Raw genomic sequence first — 27,349 nt, 5'->3', positions numbered from 1 at the left:
CCACACAAACCAACAAATGGTGAGAGACAGGTGGGCTCCAAGCCCTTTACTGAACACATCAGCCTCTCAAAAACAAGACGCATGTGCTACCTATGCACTTGAATATTAGACCCTAAAAAGGAGGGACAAAAAGGCAGGACTGACCACTAGCAAGCAAGGATTTTTTAGTTACACTGAATCAAACAAATGAGAAGAAGGGTGTGGCTTCAATTCCACAGATATGTATACTAAAGTATCCTTGAGGTCTTACGCCTATGCTCGAGTAAAAAGGGGGATACATGCCCTAGATAGCATAGGAAAAAATCTGGATTAAATGCGCTGAATCACGCATGGACCTGGCAAACTTGAAAGGTCTGAAATCACGTTAACTAAATCTCACTTTAGAATACTGGGGATAATTTGCACAGAAAAGTCCCCTTTCGCGCTTTACAAGGTCGAATGATCATCGTAGGTGTTGGCTGCCACTTTGGCACTAGATGCAGTTTACTTTTTAAAATGGCCGCTTTTGCGCTCACTTGGTAGTTTCGTCATGCCTGCAATCTTTGTAACTCACTTGTCCCTTTCTATGCTTCAGTTGCGGTTCCAGGCAGGTTCCTTATTGGTCACTATGCCTAGAACTCTGGTTCGTGGTTGGTCAGTATGCTTAGAACTCGGAGACCCTCTAATTGGTGAGTTTCTGTGTCGTGGGCTCCAAGCTCGCTCAGGATTGGTGTACTACATTAAGCCGGTTTTGATTGGCTAGACGCTGCGGGTCGTTGGCAGGTTGTGCGGTACCCGAATGTGTATCTGCTGCTTCCGCGCGGTTAGCTGACAGCCCTTCCCGGGCTCCCCCCCTTTCACCCTGGGCAGAAATGTCGGCGCTGGCCGCCGGGTTCCTAGCGCTGCTGCTGGCGGTTCTGAGCGCGCTGCTTATTGGAAGGTGAGGAAGGAGTGTGGTCTGAAAAGGAAGAGAGATAGGACAGTATGGGTTTGCAGGAAAAAATCATGTGAGACCCTTAATAATCCAGCACTAATTCCTTTTGGGTTCCAGAGTAGCGTGCTACTCGCCGAAAAGAGCTTAGACGCCTCGTCAGGGGTAGTAAGCGCTATATAAATACTATTACAATTACAATTAATCATAGTGTTTGTGGGCAAGGGGAGTTATGCACTCTCAGTGTAAGTCATAGTGTAAGGGACCATGGAACATTTCGTCTGTAGTGTGGTCTTTCACAATGCATGCTAATGCAACTGCATTTTCCTGTATGTACAGTTATTTTGTCAGGCTGATTAAAACTTTTTGTTAGCTTTGGGTTGACAGCGCAGATATCTGTTGCCAGTCCTTTAAACTATACATAGAATGGGCTTTGACTTCATCCAGACGAGTAACACTTCTTCGTTGTATGGTGTTGGTTGTTTGATGTCCGTCTCATATAGAGTGCTTGCATTATCATGCACGAGGGACCATTTTACTTCTCAAATGTGCACCTAATCGTTACGCATTGCAATTATTAACTCATAGATTCACTGTATAAGTATAGCAATAGTCACTTTAGTTTTTTTTTTCCCCCACACTGCTGTAGGCTTTTAAGTGTGTAGAGATGCATGCCAGACCTGTTGACTTTGCCAGTGCTGTTTTAAAGTGCAGTTACTTGATCAATATTTGGCGACTTATAGTAAGAACCATGTTCTGTTGGGTTTAGATTTGTGTGGGTTACGAGTCTGTGTGGATGACACAGTTGCGTGCATTCACTTTACAGAAAGTTTAAGAATATTTGTTAGTCTTATGGGATTAGCTCCTACACTAATAATTCTGAGGGTCAGAATAGCAATTTAAATGTATTAACTGTTGAGGGGAGGAAGAAGGTAACTGTGTAGGTATGTTAGCTTTAACATGAATACATGTGTAATCCAATGTAAGAGGACTGTACTCGATACGCGAGAATTATGTACATACTGTTGCTCCACTGCCAGAACACAATTCCCTTTAGCGACTGACAGTTTTAGTTAGCATACCAGCGACGGCAACAATGTCTGTGGGGTTAAAAAAAAAACGACTTATTCATGCAGATAACGAGATGCAGGCCTGGCTGCAGCATTCGGAATCCCGGCGTAGGGAACATACAAGGTATGTGAATGTTCGTCGACCATCAACACAGGCATGGGAGCCATGTTCACGAAATATTGTTTGGGCCCAGGTCATATGACCTAATTTTCAATTTTGGGAACGGGAAGAATTGCAGGTAGAATGGGAATGCCGTGTGTTTATTCGCTTGTAAAATTCAATTTTACGATTAGACTGAGCTATTGATTTCATCATCATCATCATCAAATATGTGATCCTTCTTTAGGCAAACTGCTTCCTCTGTTATTAGACTGCCCTTTTTGGTCCCTGTGACATTTGATCACTTGGTGGTTGTTGATCTTTGAAAGTAGTGGGACTTATAGTTCCAGTGAGCAAATGAGTTAGACGTGTCCCTGGAGTGTTTGTGGGGTTCTTCCCAAGAACATCTTCCAAAAGATGGCTGTTATGTGGTTCACCTTGGGAGCATTCTGTTGACTCAAAGGAATTCTGTGTGACACCCATTTTCTCTGATAGAAAGTTAATGAGCGTGGGCTCTAGTCATAGACCGTTGCCTGCTGACCCGTTAAGAGAGCACCACAATGTGAGTCTTTCTGTTTTTTCACAAACTTGGAAAATTATATTTGAGGAGAACGGTCTATTTACCACATTTTTGGCGACAAGTACCGGTACAGCAAGCGGATACAACAATAGAAGATTTTTTTTCGCTACGTAGATGCACAGAACCCATGCGTAGATTCGAGTAAGACCAAGACTTACAAGTGGAAAGTGTTTGTTTACAAGGACGTGAATATATTAATTAGATATCACTGCAGATTTATTCGGCTTTGTGAAGATATGTATAGAACAAACACATCTCAGTGCTATGACTATTAAAAAGGTGAATGAATGTCGCCGTTCTGTGGATTTATTCTGTGTTATAAGGATTCATATGATGCAGACGAATCAAAATACAAGGATACTATCTATAAAATAGCGCGTACTAGCCTGATATGCTATTCTTTCATGTGGAGCATTGTTATTGTCCTAAAATGAGGCCTGCCCTTTAACGACATTCATCTCACCTGCACATTTTTCGAAGTAGACTCGAGCGCAGCGCTCCTTGGGAAGTATGCTCGAGCGCTGTATATGATGATTCACAGAGGCGCGTGGAATGTTACCCAGCGTCTCAGTTGTCTTTTGAACTCATTACTCAGTACGTTCTGCTCTCTACGCTCATCTCTATAATAACCAGAATCTCGTTACAGGGGAAAAGTAAGTTCTTGTAAAGAACTCACGCCATCTGCTGAACAATTTCCTTATGGCTAAATCCATATCCATAAAGTAAAAAGTTATGAGCTCTGGAGAAGTAGCATTGGTGGAAGGCGCATTTGCATGGTTGTCTAAAGGGTTACGTGAAAATACCACCAAACCGACTAGGACACCTTATAATGGGATCAAAACTGTTCATAAAAGTTGCAGTAGGTGTGACAGTAGTTTTCACTCATCAGACTATAAAAAAAAATTACACTATTGGGAAGGAGTGTAGAAAGTGTGGGCAAAAGGTCCATTTTGCTAGAATGTGCAAAGAAAAGGAATATAACAAAGGGAAGGTAGCTATGTTGATGGAGGAAACGTCAGGGATGTACAGCGACGATTGTGTGATGTTGGTAAAATACATGAAGCAACCGATAGGTCACAGAGACCAAAGGCTGCGTTCATCATTAGCAATAGAGTTGTAGAACCTATAGTAGATTCTGGTTCATTATATAGCATCATACCCAAAGGATTGTTTCTGTAAAAATGGACGTCCATACGGCTGTTACCCAAAGACATCAGTCCTGGGGAGCACCAAGGTGTACACATTGATATAATTGGCTATATGCTCACAGATATAAAGTTCACAGATAGGTGCACGAGAGGCAAAGTGTGGCTGAAAATCGGCCTCCCATTTTGGGGTGGTATAACCAGTATGATCTCCCCATAATAATAAATCCACATGCCACTAATCAAGTAATGTTGGTAGAAGAAACAACCTTGGGAGACCTTTTGCAAAGAAAGTGTCCAGAAAAGATATGGGCAATTTAAAAGGCTAAATTCACAAGATAAAATTGAAGCAAGAGGCTATACCAGTTCAGCATAAGGTCTGGTAAAATAAGATATAATCCTGGCAAGAGACAAAAGTCCCCCATGACCTGTATTGCTTCTAATGTGGTTCAAACGATGCGGTCGGTTCTGATTCCCCCAATGGGTAATAATGTCCTAAACAAATTTATTCAAATAAATGAATTTATTTTTCTTAGTTAGACACACTACATTAAAACAATTAAAAAAAATTTAAAAACAGATTTGAATCTCACATTGGTACATAATATTACAACTTATCAATTGATCCCATTTAACCCCTTGATCAACTTACACCCATAGCATATAATTATAAAGGTTGTAGAACACAGTTCAGTCAAGATGAAGTACAGTTAGGTCTGATAAGTCAAGCATAATATTAAAATCTCAAGACTGCTCCTGTTTAACCACAAAATTGTCTCTTAACATTATCCCCTCCCCCCCCCCCCCCCAAACATATTAAGGACACAGTGGTTATATACTCTTCTCTTCATACTGTTCAATGTGACAAGCAGTCGGTGTAAATAACTTCGCCCAGTGGGACTCTATGGATCCACCCTTGATAGCGACCCATGTGCACTATGACATGCTTCCTACCCCACTCCCCCAGCTTCGGTGTCTACAGCATCAGGGGTGTAGCTAACAAGCCCAAGTTTGTGAGCCTGGCGTGTAAGCGGTCTCACCCACTCTCTGTCTCATTGTCGGTAACCGCTTTGAAAGATTCCAAAAGAGTGTCCCATTCTAGCGCTATTGGGCATTGCCGCATCCCTCTGTACTTCTCCAGATGAAGGGCTGTGCCTTCAGCCAGTCCCCATTCACCGTTCTCTGCCCTCCACTGTGCCTCAAAGGGTGCCGTGGCTGCTTTCCAACGCCTAGTAAGTAAGTGCTTCACCAGTATTAAGGCTAAATCAGCAAATCATGATGTCACCTTACTAATTTTAGTGTGTGATAAAAGGCCTGAAAGGCAAGACTCTGGCGTTCACCATTCAACTCTCCCCGTTACCACCTCAAGTATCGTTCCAATGTGGGACCAGTAATGAGTTATACTAGGGCAATTCCAGAGCATGTGGATTAGCATTGCCTCTTCTGCCTTACACCTCGGACATGATGATACTGCTTTATCCAGAATGTCCTTACCCACATCCCCCTCTTCCCCCCCCCCCCCCCCATTAGGCTCTCAGGGGCGTTGTGATGCTATTAATTGTGTTTGACCAATGACTTTGTGTTTCACCACTGCGCATATTAGTTGCTCAATGTTCACCAGTAGCACATTATATGTTTTGTATTCAGCTCAGCTGCCTATTGGCTTTGACATGGCGTTAGCCATTACATTCTGTATTCAGTTTAGTTGCCTATTTGCTTTGACATGACATTAGCCATTACATTCTGTATTCAGTTTAGCTGCCTATTGGCTTTGACATGACATTAGACATTACATTTGATATTTAGGTTAGCTGCCTATTGGCTTTAACGTGGTGTTAGACATTGCAGATGAGCTGTTTTTCCAAGCTGTGTTTTTCCACAAGATGGACCAAGCTGTTCTCTTCACACCAGACCTTAGCTGATAAGAGCACGTAGATTTTGTGTTTACTTCGCAATCCAGTATGAGAACGAGGAGCTCAGGAGAATTGGCCCCTCTCCAAGGTTCTTCAGCTCTCACACTGAGTTTGCTTTTAAGGATGTCTCTGGGCTGCAGGGAGTTAGATTTGAATCTGCTTGACTTCAGACGGGAACTAGACGTCAGTTGCCCGTCTCCCGGTTGGGTAGAGAATCTCTCTTTCTCGCAGTTGACCGGAGTCATCAACTTGCAGACCCCAGAAAGATGAAGCTGAATATAGGCCCTACTTGCCCATACAGTGATAAATTTTGACTTTTATGCTTTGCTTTGAAGTTATGCTATAAATGTCTTCACCTATATTTGCTGTGTACATTGCAACTGAGAAGTACTTTGAAATATTTTGCTTTCATTGCTGCGACTACTTTTGAACGTGTGCTTCCAATCTACTAATTTCGTCTCTCAGTAACTTGTCGGTGGGGAATTAACAACAATAAATGTCTTCTTTAAACTCAGAAGTGCATTCCAGAGAGGTTCTGTAAGCTCGGTTATGAGATAAGAGGGAAAGCAGAACAGGTGTCAGGGGCAGCAACAAGTGTGCTCTTAGACCTTTATAAAACTATCTTATTAGGTGTTTCCTGTGCCCCATGGTATAAATTGCTTTAATAAATTAATGCGTCCGGGGTTCGGTTCCATCTGGTGCCCAGTAGTCTTTGTTATAATGTAATATATTAGTGTGTAACAGAAATAGTAAGGTGGGCAAGTTGTGTTCATGGGCGGAGTCTGTGTGCGTGAGCAGTGTTGGGTCCCAGAATACCGATCCAATAGTCTCCGCTCCCTCTGTGTCCATAATTGTATCCTAGCTTGGGCCAAAATTCCAAGGTTTGTGGGAAGCCCAAGTATTGGAATATTTGGTGCATAGGGCTTTATGGCAGAGGAATACAGGGTGAACTTCCAGTGTTGGAGGGCTACTTGCAGCAGGAGCAGTAGATTATCCAGAGGGTGAGACCCAGGGCAGATCAGATAATGATGCCGGCCCCTGCATAGCATGGAATGCGTAAACTCAATTTCCTTTAGATTCCGTCCAGCCAACCAATATGCTAGCCACTGCAGCTGTCCTGCTATGCAATATGCCTTAAAATCCTGCGCTCCCATTCCCCCCTGTTCTGTTTGCATCTGGAATTTGGCAAAACTGATCTGCTGCCTATCGGTCCCCCCAAATTAAGTCAATCAGGAGAGAGTGCAGTGATTTAAAATGAGTAGTGGGAACCATTACAGGCAAGTTTACAAAATAGTTCATTAGACATGGTAACATTACCGTCTTTGTCAGTGCCATCCGACCGGCAATGGACAGCTGTAGTGTTATCCAAAACAGGATCTGTGATCTGAGTGAAGTTATCATTCACTGTAAGTTACCTTCTAGGAGAGTGTCTCTATCGGAAAGTGTCAGCTGCGACTTGTAAGGTCTTTCTACCAAAGTCAATAGAGTTTCCTATGTCAGTCCTCCAGAATGAGAATGCGATTGATTTACTATAGTTTATTTCAAGTCCAGATAACAGCGCAAAGTCTGTAAATAACTGAGCTGCTGCCTTTAGGTTTTGCCCCAGGTCATGTGCATAATACACAATGTCATCCGCGTATAAGAATACGGAGTGCGTTGTAGTTCCCACTGCAATACCTCATCTCATGGCACAATGCCGAAGTCGCTGTGCCATTGGTTCCAATGCTAAGACAAACAGCAGTGGGGGAAAGTGGGCATCCCTGCAGAGTGCCACGGAATATGGGATAGGAATCCGATATACACTGTCCAGTACATGCCCTTGCCGTGAGAAAGGCATAAAGTAACCACACCCAACATATGTAGGCTAGGGGGAGCCCACATTGCTCAAGAACCGCGAACATGTAGTCCCAGTTCAGTGCCGGCTTGGGGATATCTTTTATCCACATAATCTATAATGTGGTATAAGCGGCATATATTACGAGACGTGTTTTGATTTGGCACAAATCCACACTGATCTGTATGTATCAATTTGTGTAGTAGTGGGGGAGTCTTTGCGCCAAGACATTGACCAGTATTTTGTACTTAGTATTTAATAATGACAATGGTCTATATGAGGACGTATCTGTTTCGGGCTTTCCAGGTTTTAATAACGAGGTCACTAATGCCTGCTTTTGTAGTACAGGGAAGGCGACTGGAAATTAGCGAGTCTTTACATAGCTTTTCCAGTTGGGGGACTAGTTTCATAATGTAAGTGGAGTAAAACTCTGCCGGGAGACCATCAGTCCCCAGAGATTTATTACAAGCTAGATTTTTTTTTCATAGCCTCTCGTATTTCACCCTGCCTAATCTGTGCCGCCAAGGCCTGTCTCTCACTGTCATCAAGCACTGGCAGGGTAGTAGTGGGGGGAGTAGAATACAGGTCTGTGTAAAAATCATGGAATGCCGTATTGATATCTATCCGAGTGTCGACACGTCAGTCGAAGGTTAAGTATTTGCAGGATGGGAGAGGGAGAGGGCACATCTTTTACCATTTGTGCCAATAAAGTGCCTGCTTTATCTCCTTCACTATCTGTTTGCTGCTTGTATGATCTGTATTCCACAATGCGCATTCCCTCAAAGTTTCGCATACTCAGCCCAGGCCGCCTGCAACGTCCGGCCCTGTGGGGCATTGAGCACAGCATCTGTTTCTAGCTGGCCTAAACTTTCTTCTATGCATAAATCCTTTGCTATCATTGCTCGAGCGCCCACAGTAGCTCCCATTGTTGCCCCTCAAATCACCACCTTAAATGACTCTCACTCCACTAATGAGGAAGAAGCTGTCCCAGCATTTTCTGTGAAGTAGTTAGCTGTTACTGTGGCTAATTCGTCTGTAAGCACAGCATCTTCCAAGAGCTGTAGTTGTAACTGCCACGTAGGGATTGGAGCGGGCATCTACCCCAGTACAGCATCAATTCTAGTGGGTTATGATCAGACAGTGTTTTCCCCATGTAATTGGCATGGGTTATGTAGATGTGTAGTGTATTAGTGCATTAAGTCTGACATGCAAGTCATGTGCAACAGAGTAAAATGAATATTCACACATTGCTTTGTTCCTAGCTTACCATATATCAGTTAGTGTCCAGCCCTGCATCCAACCCCGTAGCGCCTCAGCCTTCCTATGTGCATTGGTGCCTGGCAATGGGAGAGTTGAGCGGTCGAGGGATGTGTATAGAACTGTGTTATAATTGCCCCTCCCCCCCAGCAACCAGGGAGGTGTGCCCAGTTTGCCAGGGCAGTAGACAGTGTGCTAGGAAGGAATCTTGTTCTGTATTAGGGGCACAGAGACTTCCTAGCACCACAGGCTCTCCATCGAAGTTGTCCTTGAGCAGCTCATACCTGCCATCATTATCTATTTTAGTTTCTGTCACTTCGAAGGGGACTCTGGAGCGCAGCCATATGCCACTCAACGGTCAAATCCAGAATAGAATAGAATGTGTGGAACAATTGGCCTCTCCACTTTCTGTGTAATTTAGCGACCTCATGTGTAGTCAGGTGCGTATCTTGTAAGTACACTATATGTTTAATTGAGCGAGTATTCTGTGTCGCTTATGAATAGAGACCATTCCATGCACATTCCAGGTGATATTATAGTTTTGTCTGGACGTCATCGTAGCTCCCTAATGTGCAAGAACTGGCAGCGACATATATATCCCAGCTGTGTGTGGTGTACCAAGTATATGATAAATGTGAAGATGTCCAATGAGTAACATAGTAAACATTTCTCCCAACTAATTTGAATTCTAGGCTAAGCATAAACTCACTTAGCCAAACTGGTAATAAACAGGAAACCCTTAAATCACAAGGTAAAACAAGCATTCGCTAGTGGGGTAATAGGCTTGGAAGCGTTAGGCTCCACAGTAATAATAAATAATTAGTTCAACGTGATATTCTATTCGTAGGACCTGTCCAGGCCCGCCAGTCAATTGTGAGAATGCACACTCCATGGAGGGTAGGGACAGGGTGACCAATGGAGGGGCCATCTACTCATTGTTGACAGCAATGTTTCATGATAAAAGCAGGCTCTTGCTGTACCAGTATATAACATAATACCGTAGGAGATCAAGGCTCCGTGTACCGTCACATGCCCCCTACAGCTCGAGATGATTCAGGCAGGCACCTGCTGTCGGTGCAGCACCCATCCCGGCCCCTCCAGCATCTCACAGTGACTCCCATGTCATAGCTCCTTCAGGGGCATAAACCATGGGCTGTCTGGGGTGTCATAGATGGGAACATGGCGACACCCCCTTCGGAGTCAGAAACTACAGTACTATCCGCAGAGGAAGCAATGCTAGGAGGGGGAGAATGGGCTCTCTGTATGGAGTATGCCGATTGTATTGCTGCTTTCTGACTCTCCAAGGCCTGTATAAGTGTGGGCCCAGTACTTCCCGGGGTCGGTGGCGTAGGGACCGACGTTCTTTTTTCACTGCAGCCAGCGTCTTTGCTGTATGGAGCTGGAGGACTCTTGGTGATTCAAGTGAGGGAAGGTCTGGTCTAGTCAGTCCCCCACCATCGCAGGTGTGTCAAGGAAGAGTTTTTACATTTTTTTTTATTATACGTGATCCTTAACCGGGCTGGAAAGAGCAGCGCATATTGAAGGCCCTCCACCTGAAGTTGTTACTTTATAATCTGAAAGGAGGCTCTCCGCCTCTGGACTGTGAGTGTGCAATCTGGATCCAGAGATATACGAGCATTGTCAATGAGAGGGTCTGCCCCCCACGCCATATGCAGGAGAGCGTTGTGGCCCTGTAGTTCAGTATATGAGCGGCCATTGAGTGGGGTGGAGCCCCCAGTGGAGGCCTCCTAGTTGGGACTCAATGTGCTCTCTCCATTGTGAAGAATGCAATAGTCTAGTAGTTGCTATGTTCTGCAGCCATGTCTCCACATACTGTGTGGCGTCCAACCCCTCCATGCCCTCCTATAGGCCAATTATGCAGATATTGTTGCGGCGTGATCTCTCCTCTGCATCTTCCACCCTCTCCTGTAGGGTCTCCTGCTTCCATAGTTGATTAATTGTGCCCTCATTGTCTCCTGTCCGGGTACAAGGGCAGCAATGTCCATCCCTGTGGTTTTAATCCTGTCCACCAATTTTCCATGTTCATCCTTGAGGAGACCAAGTTCATTAGTGATGGATCCCAGTCTGTGCTCTATTGCCAAACGTGACTCTCGGATTTCTTTCAGGATGACATCCAGCTTATCCATGGGGGGGGGTCGGCGAGCGTGGGCGGTATGTAGTCTTCGGACATGAATATCCTGGAGTTCTCCAAATGTGTTAATTGCTGGCCATGCTTTTTAGGGTCCATGTGCTTCCCTTTTGTGCGACCCATAGCTAAATGCGTGTTTGGCTGCCGAGCAATGTGGTCTTGATACAGGGTGTGTACTCTAGGTGAGAGAGAACTGTATAGTCCCACAGTCCTCTGGCCATCACCAAACTTCAAGCCAGTATAGTAGACCTTTGAGACTGCAGAAGTCCATGAGGAAGGAAACCAGACCAGTAATGGGATGTTGTACAGGAACCCCCAGATATTCGATAATTGGAGGGAGGAAGGGCCACAGCCAGGGCATGCAGTGCAGTTTCCGGTGCCAAATCAGTCCTCTTCACTGTTAGGGCTGTTTTGCTTCACTAATGATCGAGCTGAAACACTCATGCACTGACAAAAATCTCTGAAATGCACTTCTTAGTCTAAAGAAGACTTTTATTAGTTCACTTCGCAAGGATCGTCAAAGGAGATTAGCATGCTGAAAGCACAGGTTTAAAATGGTCACAGCAATGAAATGAAAACATGTACAAATGATTCTCCTACAATATACATATCAAATATATGTATCTATGTGTGTGTGTATGTATGTCAAATCAGAACACTTTATTTGGTTTAAAAATTATCTACCATAAAAACAGATAAATAAACAACACTATCAGAATTACAGTGGAACAACTATTCTTCCCAATAAATACTTTTAAACAGAGTTTAAAAAAGAAGTGCATTAAACCACCAAATTTATCACCTCACGGAGTGCTAGTAATTTTAACACATTTAAAAATTACATTAAACATTTCATTACTCAATAAATCAGTAAAAGTGTATAAAAAAAAATATGATTAACACTGTTTCACCAGGTTATAGCTCCCTTTAAAAAAGATCCTACCACCGCCACACCTGCACATCAGAGACAATATGCAACCACAAAAAAGCTGGGCGATATTGCACAAAACCTCTAGACCTCATCAAGGGAAGTAAATAACGTTGCCTAAAGGGAGCAAAATCACAGAACAGAGTAAAATGAATTAGGGTCTGTAAGGACACACCATCACAGGGGCACCGTTTTTTATAGATTTTTGTTCAAATTGGCCTAACGGAAAACCCAAATTACTTCTATTTACCTCCAAACGGGATCGCAAAATGAGTCCTTTCCCTTACATTTCTTTTCTCCAAGAGGTACGCCTCTGGGACCACCCCCATCTTTAACATTATAAAATCCCTTACTGATTATTATTTTTTTTTTTTTCCTTAATTCCTCCTCCTCCTCCTCCTCCCTCTTGGCCCCTGAGGTTTTAAAGAAATTCTTCTTTGCCCAACGTTTGTCAGAGCTGGTTAAACCCTCTGGTGCATCAAACATATCTAAACGCCCAAGTGCAGTGGCTACTTTTCTTATATATACCAACCAGGGAATATCTTTTGCTTGATTACGTAGCATGCAATCCTGCAGGATTTCTCGGTTTAAAGAAGCAAACTCATTAGTCTAAATAGAAATCCACAACAAGAAAGGAACAATCTTGATGGCATCGTCTATAAAAAATCTAAATCCAATTCAGCATGCAAACAAAAACCAGATGTGTTTTGGCCAACTCGTGTGTGTGTGTGTGTGTGTGTGTGTGTGTGTGTGTATGTATGTATGTATGTATGTATGTGTGTATATATATATATATATATATATATATATCACAATGCAAAGCAGATAACTAGAATTAAAAAGTATGCATCACCATAAGGCAAGGTCAGATCTGCTTCATCTCCCTCCTATCAGCCTCAGATCGCAAGATCCCAGAATCGATTGTGGAGAGAGAGACCAGTTATCCTCACGGGAAGGATGCCCCATCTCAGCGTCCTGAGCATGTCTGAGATATGCATCACACCCCGGTCTATATGGTCTTGGCCTCTTCTACTTTGAACAAACAAGAGAGGAAAATTCTAGAAACTCCCTCTCACTGCAGAAGTATATTTAAAAAAAAACAAAAAAATGCGGATTACTTTAGGCCTGCTTTGAAAAGAACACGTCGGGACTCGGCCAAAATCCCAAGGTGCCCCATCAAAACAAAACCGTTCCCTGCCGTCCTAGTACAGTCTTATCAGCCTAAGCCCTTGGTGGGAGAGAACACGAAAACATGCAGAATAAAAACATGACAACATGGAAAACTACTTGCAGCTTTTAACGTGGCGGTGGTGAATGCTAAAATAAAGTCAAAAGGGCAAAATTAAGTTGGTGGTCACTAATGTGACGGTGTGCTGCTAGGCTAAGTGCAAAGTGGAGTCAGTGGTCAAAACACAAATATCATTACAAGGCCACAGTCCGGTTCGTCTCACATTGGCATCACACGGGGGCTTGCCCGACTGTAGGGTCAACTGCAGGCCCCACTTTCCTGCTCCAGCAACCTCCGGAACCCCAGCCAGGGAGCTTCAACTTAAGATGGGCCACCAGTACTCCTGGAGCCCCCTCCTTCATTGTGTTTTCTCTTGCTCTCTCTCTTGTCATACTGTAGAGTCCTCCCGGGTGACTTCCGGACTGACAGCGTGACCAAAGCAGGTCGCTATATGCTCCCCCAGCCTCTCCGCCTCACCGCCTTCCTCCATTACAATGCTGCAGGCTGCTGCACTTTGGTATCGTGGGTAGACGCCAGGGATTGCCACAGCCAGACGGGCCCATCCTGTTGTGCTACATTTGTCCCCTTCTGCAGGACACAGCTGGTTCTGGTCCCTGCTGCCAGTAGCCTGTCCGGGCAGCGCTTGTGGAGTGTCCCTCTATGGTGTGGATGGCCCCTTGATATGCTGGATAATGTGTGACTGGCGAGCCGGAACGGGAGCACTGCGGTTAAATGTCCAACATCTTCAGCGGTTACCCATGTACCTCTGCCCCTGGTTTGGCACACTACATGAAGAACTTTTTCGGGACCAGTATATAATGCACACAAATTATAGTATTTTGCAAGAGAGATTATGAGTGAGTGGTAACTCGCCTTTAAAGCATGTCATAGTAATCATAAAAAAAAAGCAGAGTTGTCTAAAAGATGTGCCAGAGCAGCTACCACTACAACCACTACTAGGGGCAATGATAAGGATGTGGTAGGTAAAATTACTAATGGAAAAGAAGAAGGAAATTAACAAAGCACAGGGAACTGTGAATTCGGACAGCAAAAGTAAAAACGTGCATATTTCAGGTGTGGTAGCAAGGAACGTTTGGCATGGGATAGATCTTGTCCTGTGGTTAAAGCTAAATGCTTCTTTCGTGGGGTTGTGGACCATTTTGCCAAAGTTTCTAGAAGGAAAAATAGAAAATCTAATCAGGTTGTTAAGTTCTTAACTCAAAAAATTGAATCAGATCAATCTGATAACAGTGAAGAAAGTGATGATGATGATGACGGGGTTTTATGTATCGAGTGTCATATATTAAACTTGGAGAATGTATCTCCTAACAAACCCAAATGTGACATGTTGATTGGGGGAATGGTTATGGATTCAGGATCTCTGTTCACTATAGTAAACCAGGAGGTATGGTCTGATAAGTTTGAAAATGAGTGAGGCAGTGGTTTGGTAGATTTCACCCGGTGACTTTTGTGGGAGAAAAAACTCTTATGTTAGGGTACAAGGTTTTCAAATTTGAGTTCAAAGAACGAACCATATGGTGCATGTTGTATGTGTTGGAAGAAGGACCTGCAGTGGTGGGTTGGAAAGATCAAAAGGAATTGGGAATCATTTTGGAGTCTAATAGCAAGGATCAGGTAGTACTATTAGAAACATCTGAACTGAATGGAAAAAAATATGGAAGAATGAATTCCTGGAAGTTTCTCCAGGAGCTATCTGGAAACTTAAAGGATTTGTACATAAAATTGTGCTCAAGGAAGGTGCCACACCTGTGAGTCATGAAGTGAGGAACATTCCCCTGAGAGTAAAAAATGAAGTGGCAAATGAGCGGAGTAAGTTCAGGGGTGTGGAGTTCCTATAGCCCAACGCCCAAGACATATTGTTTCGGATCAAGGACAACAAGTTTTCGTGTTTTTGTCCTTGGGACAAGTAGGCACAACCCCTTGCAGCAAAAAACCCATTGGCTGCCAGTTAACAGAACATTATGGATCAGGGAAGGGCATTGTCTGTGTGTCCTTACGTTACTGCTGTTCAAACCTGTTTTCATGATTTATTAATGCAAAGCCTTTGCTATTAGGGCGTGCGCAATAAGGAAATAATGTAAGTTCGGACCGCTCTACTGACAGTGGTTCCAGTATAAAAATGCGTTTACATGTTTGCACATTTTAACAATATGAAACTGTGTATAATGCTGCTAGAACAGTCTCTTTTTAGATGCAAATATGTAGATAAGCTTGAAATCAAGACTGATAATTTGTTGCTTTCAAAGTAAAATGTTCTGATAAAAAGCAACTCGAAAAAAAAATATTTTTGCTAAACTACTGTGAACTTTTAGGTAATATTTCTTTGAAGCATCATTTAATAAAAGGTGTTGATACATGAAAATAAACGAGCACTGGCAAAGCCAATAGTCGACATTGGTGATCAGCATTTTGTTTTGTCAATGCTTGTCTTTTTTTGACATGGTTTTGGTAAAATATTTGTATTGTAAGAGCTGCTGTGCCCTAACAACCATAACAAATATTTATGTTTACTCTTGCTTTCAACTACCGCCAGCCCCAGTATGTAGATCAGCTAAAAGGTGGCAAAATAAGGGAATTGCTAGTATTCAAACCTACTATAGTATGAGCCCTTGCATAATCATAGGGCTATTAGAGCTCCTAAATAATGAAATTGCTGCCATAATTTGTTGCCGCACTACATGGCACCATAGGGACAAGTGGGTGTTTTTTTATTATAGGACAAGTAGATTTATGAAGCAACCTGTCCCATGGACATGTAGGTATTTTATTACTTTCTACACCCCTGAAGCTGAAAACAAAGGCATCATTGAACAAGTTGAGTATGCAGAGTGGATGTCTCCTTTGGTAATTGCAAGAAAAGCTAAAGGATGAGTAAGATTGTGCATAAATTTGGGTGATCTTAATACAATATTGTGGTAGAGCAGTTTTCTTTACCGGAGACCAAAGGAGTAAAATGGTTTCCTCGATAGACTTATCTTCATCAAATTGCTCTTCATTATACCAGTAGAAATTTCACAGCATTTATTTTGCTCTTTGGATGTTAAAGGTTTGTACGCATGCCATTTGGTCTGGCCTCAGCGGCTGTGTCTTCCACAACTTAATGCTATTAAATGATAATGGTCCACAAGTTGTGGCAGAAAAGTTAAACTCTTTCCTTTCTAGAAAAGGAGTTCAGGTGGTGCACATAGCTTTATATCATCAGAAGGAAAGGATGGTTGGAGATATTTAATAGAGTAATAATGAGTAGTGTGCAAACTGCAATTAATTTGGAAAGGATTTGGGGAAAAAGAAATGATAAAATTAATATGGGCTTATAGAATAACAACTTTGGTGATGGGGTTATTGTCCATTTAAAGTTTTGAGAGGTCCTGATCCATTTACCAAGGATAATAATGCTTAGATGTCGTTGGAAATGGGAAGAAAATGATCACCAGTGGTGATCAAGGAGACCCTCCATGTCGGCTCAAAGTAGAAACAAGGTAAATTACGATATAAAAAAAAAAAAAAAAAAAAAAAAAGGGTGAATGAAGTCAAGTTACAAAAGAATGAATAGCTTTGTATCAGAGTGGACCGTAAGGTTAAGAAAAGTTTGTAATCAGTTTTCACAGCTTCTTCGAGTTATGGAAGTGTATGGTTTCCGGCTAAATTGTCAGATGGAAAAATTTGGCATTAAAATAAATTGTTTCAGTGTAATGAGGCAGTATCTGGCAGTAAAGGAGCTGGAGCGGTAACAAATAAGAAGGGCAACAATAGCTGGTTATGGAAGGATTTGAAAGGAGGGGAAACAACATGTCCAGAGGTTTTGGAGAGTGTTGATGTTGTTAAAGAAGAAAGTGGTGAGATAGTGTTGTACAACACCATTGTGAGTTGCCATGAGGCAATTAAAGTAAGTAGTTGTGGGAGTGAGAGGGTACCTAGACAGAAAAAGGTTTCCAATGGGAGGATGGTCTCTCTCTTCCCAAGAAGTTTAAGGATTTTGTTTTGGGATATTTGTTACTTGGAAACATTGTTATATACTTGAATGCTATATACAAATTGCTATTTACTTTTCAGTTGTGTTATTATAAAAGAAATGTATATTGTATGATCAGTTATTGAGCTGCAATTCTCTGCATATATTAATAGCATCATAATTAGTATCTCTTGTTTAGAAATGTATTTGCACAAGGTTTTTTGTTATTGTTAAAGGAGAAAGATGTATGGTATTTGTGTATTCTGACATAGCTGGGTGCTATAGGAACTGTTGCTATGGTTGTAGTTGTTCTAGAATTGTGGAGAACGTTGGTTGCAGATATTGGTTAAGCGCAGACGCTGTAGCTTGCTGTCCTGGAATAAACTCCTGGAAATTACTTCTGACTCCTGTCATCCGTGAAGAAATATGAGTGAATTCCCCCCCACTATGGCTAGTGCCAGTTACATAGTTTTGACATGGATGCTCCCATATGCCCAGATCATCTTCTGAATAGAAGTGCTGCATTTTTCCATATATGCCCAATACCGTTGGTACTCTCTCAGTATTTTGCCAGGGTTGCCTTCATATACCATGAATTACCTCTAGTATACTAGGGACTGCTTTTTGCTAAGAGTAATGGCTCCCCCTACATATGCCGTGAGTACCCTGCCCTCACCAATAAGCCAAGATTTACATCCAGTATGGCTGTAACTCTCACATGCACTCACACACTTTATGGCTCACACTTGCGTATGCTCTTTCACAACTGTAGGAGACTGGCCTGGCTTATAGTGGGTACCCTGTGGTACTTACACCCTGTGCCAGGCCCAGTTATCCCTTATTAGTAGAATAGAGGTGTTTCTAGCAGTTTAGGCTGATAGAAGGTAGCTATGGCAAAGCAGCTTAGGCTGAACTAGGAGACATGCAAAGCTCCTACTATACCACTTATATCATATGCATAATATCATAAGAAAATACAATACTCAGAGTAACTAAAAATAATGGTACTTTATTTTTATGACAATATGCCACAAATATCTCAGTGAGTACCCTCAATAAGAAGGTAAGTAATACACACAAGTTATATGTACACAAACCCAAAACAGGTAAGTAAGAGTCAGAAAAGTAATGCAAACAGTTTAGAATTGCAATAAGCAGACATAGGTCTAGGGGCAACACAAACTATATACTCCAAAAGTGGAATGCGAATCACGAATGGACCCCAGACCTACTGGAGATTGTAGAGGGTTGCTGGGACTGTGAGAAAACAGTAAGGGTGTCCAAAACACCCCACCCCAAGACTCTGAAAAGTAGGAGTAAAGTTACCCAACTACCCCAGAAAGACACAATAGTCGTGATGGGGGATTCTGCAAGAACATTAAACACCAGCAAGGCACTGAAGGTAGATTCCTGGACCTGAGGACCTGCAAGGCAAGGGGACCAAGTCCAAGAGTCGCGATAGTGTCCAGGGTTGGGGGGGGGAGGAGCCCAGAAAACCCCGGATGAAGGTGCAAGGAAGCTGCCTCCGGGTGGAAGAAGCTTGGAGTTCTGCAACAACGAAGAGGACTAGGAACTTCTCCTTTGGATGGAAGATGTCCCACGTCGCAATGAAGGTTGCAGAAGTGTTCCCACGCAGAAATACCGCAAATAAGCCTTGCTAGCTGCAAGGGTCGCGGTAGAGGTTTTTGGGTGCTGCTGGGGACCAGGAAGGACCAGAATGTCGCCCCTTGGAGGAGACAGAGGGGGCGTTCAGCAACTCAGAGAGCACCCACAGAAGCAGGCAGCACCCGCAGAAGTACCCGAACAGGTACTTAGAAGATCTGTGAACCGGAGCTGGCTCAGAGTCACAAAGGACGGTCCCACGACGCCGGAGGCCAACTCAGAGGGTTGAGCACTGCAGGACGGAGTGCTGGGGACCCAGGCTAGGCCGTGCACGAAGGAAATCCTGGAAGAGTGCACAGGAGCCGGAGCAGCTGAAAATCACGCAGTACACAGGTTTGCAGTCTAGCGTGGGGAGGCAAGGACTTACCTCCACCAAACCTGGACTGAAGGATCACTGGGCTGTGGGAGTCACTTGGATAGAGTTCCTGTGTTCCAGGGACCACGCTCGTCCGGATGAGAGGGGACCCAGAGGACCGGTGATGCAGTCTTTTGGTGCCTGCGTTAGCAGGGGGAAGATTCCGTCAACCCACTGGAGATTTCTTCTTGGCTTCCAGTGCAGAGTGAAGGCAGATGACCCCCAGAGCATGCACCACCAGGAAACAGTCGAAAAAGCCAGCAGGGTGAGGTGCTACAATGTTGCTGGTAGTATTGCTACTTTGTTGCGGTTTTGCAGGCGTCCTGGAGCAGTCAGCGGTCGATCCTTGGCAGAAGTCGAAGAGGGAGATGCAGAGGAACTCTGGTGAACTCTTGCATTCGTTATCTGAAGAATTCCCCAGAGGAGAGACCCTAAGGGCCTGATTCTAACTTTGGAGGACGGTGTTAAACCGTCCCAAAAGTGGCGGATATACCACCTACCGTATTACGAGTTCCATAGGATATAATGGACTCGTAATACGGTAGGTGGTATATCCGCCACTTTTGGGACGGTTTAACACCGTCCTCCAAAGTTAGAATCAGGCCCTAAATAGCCAGAAAAGGAGGTTTGGCTACCAAGAAAGGAGGATTGGCTACCAAGAGAGGTAAGAGCCTATCAGAGGGGGTCTCTGACGTCACCTGCTGGCACTGGCCACTCAGAGCAGTCCAGTGTGCCCCCAACACCTCTGAATCCAAGATGGCAGAGGTCTGGGACACACTGGAGGAGCTCTGGGCACCTCCCCTGGGAGGTACTGGTCAGGGGAGTGGTCACTCCCCTTTCCTTTGTCCAGTTTCACGCCAGAGCAGGACTGGGGGTTCCCTGAACCGGTGTAGACTGGCTTATGCAGAGATGGGCACCATCTGTGTCCATCAAAGTATTTCCAGAGGCTGGGGGAGGCTACTCCTCCCTAGCCCTTCACACCTATTTCCAAAGGGAGAAGGTGTAACACCCTCTCTCAGAGGAAATCCTTTGTTCTGCCTTCCTGGGCCAGGGCTGCCTGGACCCCAGGAGGGCAGAAACCTGAGGAGTTGGCAACAGCTGCTGTTGAAACCCCGGAAAGGCAGTTTTGCAGTACCCGGGTACTGTGCTAGAGACCCGGGGGATCATGGAATTGCCCCCCCCAATGCCAGAATGGTATTGGGGTGACAATTCCATGATCTTAGACATGTTACATGGCCATGTTCGGAGTTACCATTGTGACGCTATACATAGGTAGTGACCTATGTATAGTGCACGCGTGTAATGGTGTCCCCGCACTCACAAAGTCCGGGGAATTTGCCCTGAACAATGTGGGGGCGCCTTGGCTAGTGCCAGGGTGCCCACACAATAAGAAATTTGGCACCCAACCTTCACCAGGTGAAGGTTAAACATATAGGTGACTTATAAGTTACTTATGTGCAGTGAAAAATGGCTGTGAAATAACGTGGACGTTATTTCACTCAGGCTGCAGTGGCCGGCCTGTGTAAGAATTGTCTGAGCTCCCTATGGGTGGCAAAAGAAATGCTGCAGCCCATAGGGATGTCCTGGAACCCCAATACCCTGGGTACCCAAGTACCATATACAAGGTAATTATATGGGTGTACCAGTGTGCCAATGAGAATTGGTAAATTTAGTCACTAGCCTGCAGTGACAAATTTAGAAAGGAGAGAGAGCATAAACACTGAGGTTCTGGTTAGCAGAGCCTCAGTGATACAGTTAGGCATCACACAGGGAATACATACAGGGCACATACTATGAGTACTGGGGTCCTGCCTAGCAGGATCCCAGTGACACAGGGGCTAAAACATACATACATACATACAGTGAAAATGAGGGTAACATGCCAGGCAAGATGGTACTTTCCTACAACAACCTCTAACCCTTTTGCATACATCCAAACTCATGAACACTGTCATAGACAGTCACACTCACTCAGAAACATTCTCCCACATGCACTTGTACACTTACTCTCACTGTCTCACACATACTTACATCCACACATCATACTTTCCCTCAGAGAATTACTTTCACCCAATCACATATAGGCTCACACATTTTCACTCATACTCTTATTTTTTCCATCTGCTTGTGTAGTATTAGAAAGCTTGCACTGCTGCTGCTCCTGTAAATAGGAAATTGCAAATACATATTGTTCTAATGTCATGCCTAGCTCCTTCAGGCAGTTCTGGGTTTTTAGCTAGCAACATTTTGCGTGTTATGATTTTTATCCCTTGGTTATGTTAAACAAAAAATAAAAATCCCAGAATACAACATTTTGCCGCCTGAAATTCATGGACTTGCCTTTAATTGAAACAGCTGTAAGCCTGTATTGTTTACCATCGAGTTAGCTTCAGTTGAATTGTTTGCAAAACTGATAGATATATAAAAATTCCTGTGCACTGGGGCCATACATTATTCCTGATCGTAATTTCAAGCCTGTCTTTTTTTAGGGGCAAACATTTTAAAGCTATTTTTTTTCCCTTTGTGTGATGTTCACCCAGAATCCTGGAAAGGTAGTGACAGTACCCTGCTTCCTGAAAAAGGCACTAGATATGACACTTTCAATTATCACTCAGTTGCTTTGCTTGATGCTGGGGAAAAGTATTTGTGAAATTAATTTTGCTATTATTTGAAAATTGAGTGACAGGAATTGATCTGTTTTATCAATAAGATGTTATGGTTGGAGTTATTGTGTGAAGAAAATGAAATTATGGATTGCTTATGTTACTTTTAGCAGACCAGTTGATAGTTATAAAAACTGAATATTCTCAACCAATTTTTACAAGCTCCAATTACCCTGCACTCAGACACTTGATTCTGTGTTCTAATGGGAACAAATGATGAGTGTTCAACACATGTTCAAGTGCAAACGGATTGAAGCATGGCTGTATTGTTGCATCTTTATTATTGTCACTATACATATCTGACTTGCCAAATTTTACAAAATCTTTCAGTCCATTTTTTTTTTCTGAAACTGGGCAATTAAGAAATACATTTCATAATGTATGGTAACGATGTAGTGCTGATTCATTTAACCGCTGTTGGGTTTGATCACTAATTAAATTAGATGAATTAGTAGAAAACCACTCTACATCTTTTTATAAACAGTTTTTTTTTAAATTGTTTTACATAATAGGTGTGTGTATGTGTATATGTATATACGTGTGTGTGTGTGTATCTATCTATCTATCTATCTATCTTATGGCAATTCAATCACAGTTGGAGGCTAATAAGCCTATCCCAAATAAATTGTGTGTGTGTTTTTACCTCCTCCACTCATCACCCATAGTCAACTTCATTTTGGACTGGCTGATCATAATTGGAATTCCAAGTACTTGTTTTAAGGCTGTACCTATTCTGTGTATTATCCTTGAAGTTGACAATATTGCCAAATTCTGGGACAATCTTGCAATGTAAGCCTCGTATTGAGGACAGGCAGAGGAAGTGAGTGACCCCATTTCATGTAACATAGAAAGAGAGTAGTAGCATCCATCTAAATAGTTAAGCTGAGCATGGCATATCTAAGCCAATATGGACAGGTGCCATGCACTGATTTGGGTAATTCTTCACCTTCATTGAACATAGACAAACATAGCAACTAGACATCTGGCTAATTGAAGTGCCAAGGTCCATTAACTGTAGGGGAATGGTAAATACCTGAATATACCATTCTTCCCTAAATGATTCCATTGTCAGCTAGCCTCTATCAAGATAGTGGACAACTCGGTTTTGGTCTTTAAGGCATCGCATAATTGTAGAACTGAGAAAAATTGAGGTTGAATTTGTTTGCAAGTGTTTTAAAGGAATTATGCCGGGTAGTCAGTTGCCCAAATATTAACTTAGGGAATGCTGATAAAATCCCATTGCCTGAAACCTTGAAACATGGATACTTGCTAGAGTCCAATATCCTGCTTTAGGGAGGAACTTCCTGTGTTATTACGTTGTATACTCCTCCTGTGTTATCACGTTGTATACTCCAATCCACTTAAATACCTTCTGCCATCTGAGGACAAGTTAAGTAGGTTCTGGCAAGGAACTGGGGATTTTAGTTATGTATAAACTTGACCTCAGAGTTGTACCAGCAAGCATAGATAGCTCACTGTGGGTTGATGTGTTACCTCAGCCAAAAATCCATTAATTTTATCATCAGGAGGCTAGAGGCCCTGTAGTAGAAGCACGTTAGCCATGCCAAACCTGCCATCATCCATACATTGAATGCACTTGCCCATGTAGGGCCCTACACATTTTAATTGTAAATAAAACTAAAACCAATATTTTGGGGCTTGCCCTTAAATGGGCCGATTAATAATTGGCTTTGAACTAGTGACAAATCATAATTATAGAAGTTATATCTTGACCTGCTACATAACGACATCAATTGAGATTAAGATGGGGGTTGGATATGACAACAGTGGTGTTGCACAAGTGGTACACTATTCATTTTATTTGTCTAAAGTTCTACCTTATGTAATGTAAAACACTATTTGGAGCAAGCTCGCTAATGATGCAGAGGAACTCCTGCCTAGTGCATATTGAAGTAAGTGTGACAACCCCTCCTCCCATAGTGTGTGGTGCGCAGGCTGTTGTAGATCCTGCAGAAGCAGTCAGCGCATGCCTGTGACCAGTGGCTTTCCCAACGGCTCCCAGCTCTGGTTCCTGCAGCGCTTGCTTCTCTCCATTTTCTACCTAGCGCCCCAGCTGTGATGGCGCCTTGGACCCCAACAGGCCTCTCCGTCCCCACTTGATATGAAGGTTTGGCAATGAGTATGACAGGGAGTGTTGGAAAATGGCCCTTCCTGCAGGATCATCCCCAGACGTTTTGCCTTCCTCCTGTTTTTCTGACCTCGGTTTTGCTGGCTTTTGGCTCTGAGCGCTTTGCCACTGCTAACCAGTGCTAAAGTGCTTGTGCTCTCGTCCCTAAACATGGAAACATCGACTTATCCGCAAGTGGCATATTTAATTTAATTGTAATCCCTAGTAAAGTTCCCTGGGCTCGTAAATTAAGCGTAGGCCCGGGTGCAGTGTTTTTAAAAAGTAGGACATGTACTGTACAGAGGTGTGGAATTTAATAAAAGATCTACTTGTCCATGGGACAGATTGCTTCATAAATCTACTTGCTCTATAAACAAAATATACTTGTCCCTTTGGTGCCATGTGGTGCGGTGACAAATGATGGCAGCAATCTCATTATATAAGAGCTCTGATAGTAACCTGTCTGATTATGCCAGGGCTTTACTATAGTAGGGCTTGAATACTAGCAATTTCCTTATTTTGCCACCTTTCTGCAGATCTACACACTATGGTGGGAGGACGCAGTAAGCAATAGTTTCAGGGTTGGAATGCCTTTGACTCTGTGCAAACCTACTGACTTGCATGTTTTCAGGATTTTCCCAAGCTCTTCTCTAATCTTTTCCCATACTCTGGAACGTCGGAAATCTACTCCTGACTAGGGCAGAATTAGAAGTTCTTCCAGGGATGGAAAACAGTGGTCAGAGGGAAAGTGAACTTGGAAATGTTCAATAGATTTTCGCATAAGCAAATCTACACATGCATATTTGCTCGCACTAAAATACAGTTCACAAATATTTTCTAGGAGTACGATTTCTGGTCTTTGTCTGTAAATTCTTGTGAATTAATGAAAGCCATAATTCTGCATTAATGCAATGACATATACCACAGATGCACTTTTCTGACTTTCTCTAAGAATTAGGCCGTTAACTAGGTTGGGCGTTAATCAAGGACTTTGGTTTTTATTAAAGTTAAATTTTTCTGTCTTTATCCAACTATTAGTTAGCTTTACTGTGAACGATAACATTCTGCTCTTTCCCAAGTAGTGTATTGGCACACAAAGTAGTTTTGTTCAGTGCCAGGAACTACTGTGATGATGTGTGTTTTTTTTTTTTTGGGCCTTTTGCCTATGTTTGTTACAATGGTGAAGGCCTGGCAGCTCCTACAACCAACTTTTACAAAAGTCATGTCAAAACAAGATGCGCATTGACAAAACCAAAAGACTGATCACCAATAGCGAATCGGTTGGCTTTGCCAGTGCTTGTTTGTTTATTTTCCTGTTTCCCATAATCTTGTTGAAACTGGTTACATTGATTCATGGGTGTGGAATTTCTATAGCCCCCCACACAGGACATATTGTTTGGGGTCAAGGACAAGTTTTCATGTTTACTTTGTCCTTGGGACAAGTAGGCCCAACACTGCAGCACAAACTGTTTGGCTGGCTTTGTATAAGGAATTAACCTGTCTGTGGTTGATGTAATATTTTTGACCATAGGTTAATGCAGTTTGAACCTACATTCATGGTTCATTAATGCAAAGCCTTTCTTATTGGGGTATGCACTCTTTTTAAATGTTGTAAGGCCACACACTGCACTACTGACAGTGGTTCCAGTAAAAAAATATGTACACACACGTATGAAAGTTTATCGAAATGAGGCTATGTATAATGCTCCTAGAATGCTCTCTGATTAGATGCAAATGTTTGCAGAAGCTTGTAAGCAAGATTGATGATTCTTTGCTTTCAAAATAAAATGTTCCGAAAAAAAAAGTTTAAAAAAATTTCTGGGAAATTTTGGGTACTATTTCTTTGAAGCATCATTTAGTAAAATGTGTTAATGAATGCTAGTCTTTAAAAAAAAAAAAAAAAAAAAAAAAAAAATTATAATGGGAAATCAGTATGACGATTGTAAACAAGATTATGAGAAACATGAAAATAAACAAGCGCTGGCAAAGCCAACCGATCAGACATTGGCAGTCAGTCTTGGTTTTGTCAATGCGTGTTTTGTTTTGTCATGGCTTTTGTAACACTTTATTGTTGTGGGAGCTGCCAGGCCCTGGCCATTGTAACAAACCTTGGCAAAAACACAAAATATAATGTTGGTGTCAGAAAGCACACTTTGCAACAGTGCTTCCTGGCACTGAACAAAACTACTTTGTGTGCCAACATGCTCCTTGTAGAAGAGCAGAAAGCTACCACTCACAGTAAATCCAGCTGATACATGGATAGAGAGAGAGAAATAGATTTTTAATAAGAACAAAATGTCTTTGTTACAGCCACACCTAAATAGGAGCCCAATTCTTACAGAAAGGCCCAAAAGTGCACCCATCGTGTATGCCTTTACATTAGTTGCTTTCATGATGTGCAACAATTTACAGAAGCAGACCAAGAAATCGTACTCCTAGAAAATATTTTGAACTGTATTTTAGCACAAGCAAATATGCATGTGTAGATTTCCTCATGCGAAAATCTTTTAAGCGTTTACAAGTTCACTTTACCTCCAACCACTTTTTTCCCAAGCCTGGAACTACTTCTAATTAAATTTTCAACCTTTCTCATTATGGGAAAATATTAGAGAAGAGCTGGTGAAAATCCTTAAAACATGCACGTTAGTAGGTCTGCACAGACTCAAAGGCATTCCAGCTCTGGAACTATTGCTTACTGCTTCCTCCAGCCCTAATATGTAGATCTGCAGAAAATTGGCAAGATACAGAAATTGCCATAGAAGGGCTTGAAATTGCTAGTATTTAAGCCCCACTACAGTATTTAGCCCTGCCATAATCAGAGAGGCTATTATCAGAGCTCCTACAAAATGAGATTGCTGTCATAATTAGTCGCTGCACATGTACCAAAGGGACAAGTAGATCTTTTCACAGGACAAGTAAATTTATAAAGCAACCTGTCCAATGGACAGATAGGTGTTTTGTTAAATTCTACACCCTTGTTGATTTTTCCATTATGAATATATTTTTTAAAAAATACTAGCATGCATCAAAACATTTTACTAAATGATACTTCAAACAAATGGTACCTAAAATTTCACAGTAATTTAATGAACCTTTTTTTTCCCTAGCCACATTTTATTTTGAAAGCAAAGAATGCTTTACAAGGTTCTGCAAACATTTTCATCTAATCTGAGAGCATTCTGGGAGCATTAAACATAGCTTCATATTGCTAAAGTTTTCAAACGTGTTTCCATTTTTTTTTTCTTTTTTCTCGTGGAACCACTATCAGTAGTGCAGTCCGAGCTTACAACATTTATTTAGAGAGCTCACCCTAATATTAAAGGTTTTGCATTGATGTACATAAATACAAGTTCAAACATGGACACAAATTTTACCTCTGCTGCAGACAGCTCCCTTTCCTGTAAACTGGCAACCAAAGGGTTTGTGCTGCAGAGGGTTGGGCCTGTTTGTCTCA

At 42.6% G+C, this 27,349-nt stretch overlaps 1 protein-coding gene across 2 annotated transcripts in view; it reads left to right on the top strand.

Annotated features, from left to right (window-relative positions):
• The first annotated feature begins 721 nt into the window (after nt 1–721).
• Nucleotides 722–27,349, top strand: part of BLTP2 (bridge-like lipid transfer protein family member 2) — a 727,711-nt gene continuing 701,083 nt past the window's right edge. For both annotated transcript variants that reach the window (XM_069226186.1, XM_069226185.1), the window contains exon 1: nt 722–919. In XM_069226186.1, the coding sequence (XP_069082287.1) occupies nt 852–919 (68 nt within the window). In that variant the 5' untranslated portion in view covers nt 722–851. The remainder of the gene's footprint in view (nt 920–27,349) is intronic.

This window comes from Pleurodeles waltl, chromosome 3_1 (assembly GCF_031143425.1).
Source record: "Pleurodeles waltl isolate 20211129_DDA chromosome 3_1, aPleWal1.hap1.20221129, whole genome shotgun sequence".
Taxonomy (NCBI): domain Eukaryota; kingdom Metazoa; phylum Chordata; class Amphibia; order Caudata; family Salamandridae; genus Pleurodeles; species Pleurodeles waltl.
Note: the sequence above shows the minus strand (reverse complement) of the source record. Positions and strands in the feature narration are given on the sequence as shown.